This window comes from Eriocheir sinensis, chromosome 51, assembly GCF_024679095.1.
Source record: "Eriocheir sinensis breed Jianghai 21 chromosome 51, ASM2467909v1, whole genome shotgun sequence".
In the NCBI taxonomy this organism is placed as follows: Eukaryota; Metazoa; Arthropoda; class Malacostraca; order Decapoda; family Varunidae; genus Eriocheir; species Eriocheir sinensis.
The window spans coordinates 10,381,806-10,389,666 of NC_066559.1; the positions used below are offsets into that span (position 1 = coordinate 10,381,806).

General features: G+C 47.2%; 1 protein-coding gene across 1 annotated transcript in view; it reads left to right on the forward strand.

The window, feature by feature from the left end:
• The first annotated feature begins 1,423 nt into the window (after nt 1-1,423).
• The window catches only part of LOC126982691 (ras association domain-containing protein 10-like), an 18,846-nt gene continuing 12,408 nt past the window's right edge, over nt 1,424-7,861 (forward strand). Inside the window, exons 1-2 of the mRNA XM_050834968.1 lie at nt 1,424-2,359; nt 4,286-4,494. Coding sequence (XP_050690925.1) covers nt 2,147-2,359; nt 4,286-4,494 — 422 coding nt within the window. The 5' untranslated portion in view covers nt 1,424-2,146. The remainder of the gene's footprint in view (nt 2,360-4,285; nt 4,495-7,861) is intronic.

Sequence of the window (7,861 nt, forward strand, 5' to 3'; positions counted from 1 at the left end):
CGGGGAGCACACACACACACACACACACACACACACACACACACACACACACACACACACACATACGGTCATGATAGCAATCGAAGAGTATCATTATCAGTAAAGGAGGAAGAGGAGGAGGAGGAGAAGGAGGAGGAAGAGGAGGAGGAGGAGGAGGAGGAGGAGGAGGAGGAGGAGGAGGAGGACGAGGAAGAGGACGAGGAAGAGGAAGAGGAAGAGGAAGAGAGAGAGAGAGAGAGAGAGGAGGAGAGAGGAGGAGAGAGAGAGAGAGGAGGAGGAGAGAGAGAGAGCGAGAGAGAGAGAGAGAGAGAGAGAGAGAGAGAGAGAGAGAGAGAGAGAGAGAGAGAGAGAGAGAGAATAAGGATTGAATGATTGAAATATTAGACAAAAAAAGAAGAAAAGAACGCAAAGGAAAAGACAAAATAGGAGAAGAAAACAGAAGAAGAAGAAGAAGATGATGATAAAAAGATAGGAAGGGACAGATTTGGGGGAAGGTACGAATGTGGGAGGGAGAGAAAGAGAGAAGAAAGGAGGGAGGGAGGGAGGGTAGGGAGGGAGGGAAGATCAAAAGGAGAAAGAGAGAGGGGACAGGAAATTATGTAAGAGGAAGAAGAAGAAGAGTAGAAGAGAAAAAGATGGAAGGAGGAGGAGAGAGAGAGAGAGAGAGAGAGAGAGAGAGAGAGAGAGAGAGAGAGAGAGAGAGAGAGAGAGAGAGAGAGAGAGAGAGAGAGAGAGAGAGAGAGAGAGAGAGAGAGAGGAAAAGAAAGAGCAAAAGAGAAAATGAATGATGGAAAAAGAATCATTAGCTGAGAGAGAGAGAGAGAGAGAGAGAGAGAGAGAGAGAGAGAGAGAGAGAGAGAGAGAGAGAGAGAGAGAGAGAGAGAGAGAGAGAGAGAGAGAGAGAGAGAGAGAGAGAAGGTCTTTCCCTCGTTATCGGTGACTCAAAAAAACGTTAAGTCCCGAGGCGGTGATGAAGGTGGTGGTGGTAGTGGTGGTGATGGTGGTGGTGGTGGTGGTGACTATGTGATTCTTATCCGCATCCGCATCCGACTCCAAGAAGAATATTTTCCTCCGTGATACTTTCTTCTTTTCGATATTTTCCTCCCACTAATATTTTCCTCCTCTATTGTTTCCTCACTCTCATAGGCGGTGATGAAGATAGAGGTGGTGGTGGTCTTGGTGGTGGTGGTGTTGATGGTGGTGGTGGTGGTGATGGTGATGGTTGTGGTGGTGGTGGTGAAGAGGAGATAGAGAGAGAAGAAATGTATAGATATGATTTTTTTGTGGTCAATAAACACACACACACACACACACACACACACACACACACACACACACACACACACACACACACACATCAAAAGAAAATTCTCTCTCTCTCTCTCTCTCTCTCTCTCTCTCTCATGCGCGCACACACTCGCTCTCTCTTGACACGAAAGCAAACACTTTCAACAAGTTTCAAGTTCAGGGTCAATTTAAGTGTGAATGTGTGTGTGTGTGTGTGTGTGTGTGTGTGTGTGTGTGTGTGTTATAATTATTGTCACCACACATCGCCAAGCACGAGTATATGGCGTTGTCGATACATGCATGTGCAGAAGGACAAAGATCCGGTCTTCAAGTCCCTCGTGCTCCCTGTCTCACTCTGTGGCAGTGAGACATGGACACTAAATGGGGACTTGGAGAGGCGGATGATGCCCTTGGTACAATAAGTGTCTAGGCGTCATCACGGGATATCGCCGGAACGCCTTTGCGTCAAACCGGCGACTACTCCGTGAGACTGACTCGACATGTATTACCTGCACAGTCCCTCAACGGCTGTACGGCACGTGGCGCGCTGCCCTGAAGCTGATCCTGCTCGTCGGGTTGTTTGAGACAGTCCTGGGTGGAGGAGGCCAAGGGGACGCCCACGGGGGTCGTGGCTTGACCAGGTCGACAGATCCTGCCGGGAGGTGCTCGGGCTGGAAAGGGGCTGCATGGAGACTCGCCCGGATGGACACCCGGGCTTGGCGTTGTATTTGGTGGGCGAGGCGACGCGCCCCCCGGCGCATGCTCCCATTGAAGGATTCATTTATTTCTAACCTCCCTCCTTCATATTTATCTCCCTCTTGTCCCTAACCTCCTTCCCTCTCCCCCACGCAGGGTCGCCATGAGTGTGAGCGAGGTGGAGATCGGCGTGTGGGTGGAGGGCGTGCAAAAGTGGGTGACGGGCGTGACGCGGCGCACCACCTGCCACGACCTCATCAAGGCGCTGCTCAGGGCACAGCAGCGATGCGACGACGCCGACGTGATCCAGTACGTCATCGTGGAGCGGTGGCGCAAGGTGGAGCGGCCCCTGGACCACGAGCAGCGGATACTCAAGGTGAGGGGGGAGGGGGAGGAGGAGTGTTAGGATAGTGGAGGAGGAGGAGGCTGAGAATGAAGGAGGAAGGAGAAGATAATAGAGGGAAGTGATGGAGGTAGTGGATCAAATAAGGTGACGGGTTGAAGAGGAGCAAGGAAGAGAAGATGAGGTGAAAGGTGCATCGTGGAGGAAAGTGAGACGTACGAGAGAAGGAGAAAGAGAAATGAAGAGAAGGAGGAGAAGAAGGAGAAATGAAGAGAAGGAGGAGGAGGAAAAGGAGAAATGAAGAGAAGGGGTAGGAGGAGAAGGAGGAGGAGGAGGAGAAGGAGAAAGCGACTAAGGATGGAGGAGATAAAGAAGAAGAAAGAAAAGTAAAAAAGATCTAACCAGTTGGAAAGAAAGAATAAAAACAATAACAATAATAAGTAGATAGAGAGTATTTGTAGTAGTAGTAGTAGTAGTAGTAGTAGTAGTAGTAGTAGTAGTAGTAGTTGTAGTAGTAGTAGCAACAATAGCAAACACCACTAAATACACCCCTGTCTCCTCCACCTTTAATTAACACACCTTACCTTACCTGTCCACTCACCCACTCAGGTACGGCGATTACCACACCACTTCTCACCTAATAAGGGGGATGATAATAGGTTCTGTTGGTAAGAGAGCCGGGTAGGACACGTAGTAATGGGTTTAAGTTGGATAAATTCAGATTCAACAAGGACATAGGCAAGAATTGGTTTACTAACAGAGTGCTGGATGAGTGGAACAGGCCTGGCAGTCATGTGGTGGGTGAGTGCCAATACTAACAGAGTGATGGATGAGTGGAACAGGCCTGGCAGTCATGTGGTGAGTGCCAATACTAACAGAGTGATGGATGAGTGGAACAGGCCTGGCAGTCATGTGGTGGGTGAGTGCCAATACTAACAGAGTGATGGATGAGTGGAACAGGCCTGGCAGTCATGTGGTGAGTGCCAATACTAACAGAGTGATGGATGAGTGGAACAGGCCTGGCAGTCATGTGGTGAGTGAGTGCCAATACCAACAGAGTGATGGATGAGTGGAACAGGCCTGGCAGTCATGTGGTGGGTGAGTGCCAATACTAACAGAGTGGTGGATGAGTGGAACAGGCGTGGCAGTCATGTAGTGAGTGAGTGCCAATACTAACAGAGTGGTGGATGAGTGGAACAGGCCTGGCAGTCATGTGGTGAGTGAGTGCCAATACTAACAGAGTGGTGGATGAGTGGAACAGGCGTGGCAGTCATGTGGTGGATGAGTGCCAATACTAACAGAGTGGTGGATGAGTGGAACAGGCTTGGCAGTCATGTGGTGGGTGAGTGCCAATACTAACAGAGTGATGGATGAGTGGAACAGGCCTGGCAGTCATGTGGTGGGTGAGTGCCAATACTAACAGAGTGATGGATGAGTGGAACAGGCCTGGCAGTCATGTGGTGGGTGAGTGCCAATACTAACAGAGTGGTGGATGAGTGGAACAGGCCTGGCAGTCATGTGGTGAGTGCCAATACTAACAGAGTGATGGATGAGTGGAACAGGCCTGGCAGTCATGTGGTGAGTGAGTGCCAATACTAACAGAGTGGTGGATGAGTGGAACAGGCCTGGCAGTCATGTGGTGAGTGCCAATACTAACAGAGTGGTGGATGAGTGGAACAGGCCTGGCAGTCATGTGGTGAGTGAGTGCCAATACTAACAGAGTGGTGGATGAGTGGAACAGGCCTGGCAGTCATGTGGTGAGTGCCAATACGATAGACACATTCAAGTAGAGATTGGATAAGTTCATGGACAGTTATGTTAGGTTAGGTTAGGTTCACGGGAGCTGCCTTGTATTGACCTACCCGCCTCTTGCAGACTCCTTATGTTCTTAGGCCTACTACACAAATTACCTGTCCCGCTTCTCACCTGTATTAATTAGCACTTGTTCTTCTCACCCAGGTGTGGCGGACGTGGGGCGAGGCGGTGAGTGAGGTTCGATTCTCCCTCCGGCGGGTACGGGATGGCGAGGGCGTGGGCGTGGGTGGCGTGGGCGGCAGCAGCGGGCGGGCGGAGCGGAGCAGGCGGCGGCAGAAGATGAAGCACCACGCTCACGGCACCCGCGAGGCGCTGCACCCACGGAAGCTGCCCAAGGAGGAGGCGAAGTTCAGGTGAGAGATTTACATAGAGTTACATAGACTTGCATAGGTTTACATAGAGTTACATAGACTTGCATAGGTTTACATAGATTTACATAGACTTGCATAGGTTTACATAGATTTACATAGACTTGCATAGGTTTACATAGATTTTTATAGAGGTTTACATAGATATACATAGATTTACAGAGAGAGAGAGAGAGAGAGAGAGAGAGAGAGAGAGAGAGAGAGAGAGAGAGAGAGAGAGAGAGAGAGAGAGAGAGAGAGAGAGAGAGAAAGGAAAGAAGGAAGAGAAAATTGAATGAGGTGGCCAAGTTCAGATGAGAGAGAGAAAGAGATTTACATAGATTTACATAGAGAGGGAGAGCGAAAGCGAAGGAAAGGAAGGAAGGGAAGGAAGAAGAGAGGGAGGGAAAGAGAAAGAAAGAAAGGAAGGAAAGGAGGGAGGGAGGGAGGAAAGGGTAACAGGACATGTGTAGGAGAGATATTACATAAATTTACATAGATACTTCTACCACACAGATCCTAGGGTCCTTAATTTGATCCAAGTGAAATTGCATCCCATCTGATTGACGAATAGGGAAGATGATGGGCGGGAGAGGGAGGGAGGAAAGAAGGGGGGATGGGAGAGGGAGGGAGAGGAAGGAAGGGAGAGAGAAGGAAAGAAAGAATGATGGGAGAGGAAGGAAGGGAGAGAGAGAAGGAGATAGGAGAGGAAGGAAAGGGAGTGAGGGAGGGAGGCAAAAGAAAGGGAGTAGAAGGAAAGAAAGGGGGATGGGAGAGGAAGGAAGGGAGAGAGGAGGGAGAGGAAGAGAGGGAAGAAAGGGTGATGGGAGAGGAAGGAAGGGAGAGAGGAGGGAGAGGAAGAGGGGGAAGAAAGGGTGATGGGAGAGGGAGGGAGGGAGGAAGGAATAGATGGAGAGAAAGTGTAAGAGGGAAGGAAAGGGAATGGAAATGGAGGGAGAGAAAGGAAGGAAGAAAGGGAGGGAGGGAGGAGTGGAGGAAACCGTGTGAAAGATGGAGGAGGAAGGGGGAAGGAGGGAAGAGGAGATGGAAGAGAAAGGAGGGAAGAACTGGGGTGTTGGGAGATACTTGTGGAGGGAAGGAAGGTAGGAAGGAAGAAAAGGAGGAAGGAAGGGAAGAAAAGAGAGAGGAGGAGAAGGAGAGGATGATGTGTAAAGGGAAGCTGCCGAAGAGGAGGAGGAGGAGGAGGAGGAGGAAGGGAGATCTTGGAATAGGGACATATCACTTAATTCATTCCATCCATCACAAGGAGAAGATCGTAGTAGTAGCAGTAGTAGTAGTAGTAGTAGTAGTAGTAATAGTAGTAGTAGTAGTAGGAGGAGGAGGAGGAGAGATGGTAGTGATTATGGGAGAGGGAGAAGAAGGGAGGGAGAGAGGAGAGGAAAGAAAGGAAGGAAGGAGGAAGGGATGTCTAAAGAAGCGTGTGAAAGATGAAGGGGAGGAGGAGGAGGAAGAAGAGAAGAAGAAGAAGAAGAAGAAGAAGAAGAAGAAGAAGAAGAAGAAAAAGGAGGAGGAGGAAACGGTTCTATACGTATGAAAAAAAAAATAGTTGCCAAGGAAAGAAGGAAGGAAAGAAAGAAAGAAAGGAAGGAAAGAAGCAAAATATTAGTGATGGTTGTATTGATGGTGATGTTAGTGGAGGTGGTGGTGGTGGTGAGTGGAGGTGATGACGGTGGTGGTGGTGGTGGTGGTGGTGAGGTAATGACAGCCCTCGTGTTTCGTCCAAGGCTCACCGGTACATATATATTGTTGATGGTAATGGTTCAGCTTCTTGTGACATGTACCCGACCAGTAGCAGACAGGCAGACCACTCACTCACCCAGCAGCCCAGTAGCCAAGTCCACCCTGACCAGATATACGATAATTACTGCATGAATACGATAAGTGTCTGGTATACGATAAATGATAACGCCCCTATGGTATACAGTAGCCAAGTCCACCCTGACCAGATATACGATAATTACTGCATGAATACGATAAGTGTCTGGTATACGATAAATGATAACGCCCCTATGGTATACTGGGAATTCACAGATAAGATTATTATTTTTTTTTTATATATATATAGACAGCAAAGGAGACAGTTCAAGGGAAAAAAAAATAATGAAAAAAAAGACCTCAAGCCCAGTAGCCAAGTCCACCCTGACCAGATATACGATAATTACTGTATGAATACGATAAGTGTCTGGTATACGATAAATAAAGGAGACAGTTCAAGGGCGAAAAAAAAAAAAATAATGAAAAAAAGACCAAGCCCAGTAGCCAAGTCCACCCTGACCAGATATACGATAATTACTGCATGAATACGATGAGTGTCTGGAATACGATAAATGATAAGGCCCTATGATATACTGGGAATTCACAGATAAGATTTTTTTTATTTTTTATATATATACAGCAAAGGAGACAGTTCAAGGGCAAAAAAAGAAAGAAAATAATGAAAAAAAGACCTCAAGCCCAGTAGCCAAGTCCACCCTGACCAGATATACGATAATTACTGCATGAATACGATAAGTGTCTGGTATACGATAAATGATGACGCCCCTATGATATACTGGGAATTCACAGATAAGATTTTTTTTTTACAGCAAAGGAGACAGTTCAAGGGCAAAAAATGAAAGAAAATAATGAAAAAAAGACCTCAAATCACTCCTATGAAAAAGAGTTCAGAGGAATGCCCAAAACAGAGGTCAATTTCGGGAGGAGAGGTGTCTGATACCCTCCTTTAGAAAGAGTTCAAGTCGTATATAGGCAGGAGGAAATACAGATGAAGGAAGATTGTTCTAGAGTTTACCATGCAGCGTGAGGGATGAAAGAGTGAAGATTCTGGTTAAATCTTGCATAAGGGATTTGGACAGTATAGGGATGAAAGAGTTAAGATGCTGGTTAACTCTTGCATAAGGGATTTGGACAGTATAGGGATGAAAGAGTGAAGATTCTGGTTAAATCTTGCATAAGGGATTTGACAGTATAGGGATGAAAGAGTTAAGATGCTGGTTAACTCTTGCATAAGGGATTTGGACAGTATAGGGATGAAAGAGTGAAGATGCTGGTTAAATCTTGCATAAGGGATTTGGATAGTATAGGGATGAAAGAGTGAAGATGCTGGTTAAATCTTGCATAAGGGATTTGGACAGTATAGGGATGAAAGAATTAAGATGCTGGTTAGCTCTTGCATAAGGGATTTCGACAGTATAGGGATGAAAGAGTGAAGATGCTGGTTAAATCTTGTATAAGGGAATGGACAGTATAGGGATGAAAGAGTTAAGATGCTGGTCAACTCTTGCATAAGGGATTTGGACAGTGTAGGGATGAAAGAGTGAAGATGCTGGTTAAATCTTGCATAAGGGATTTG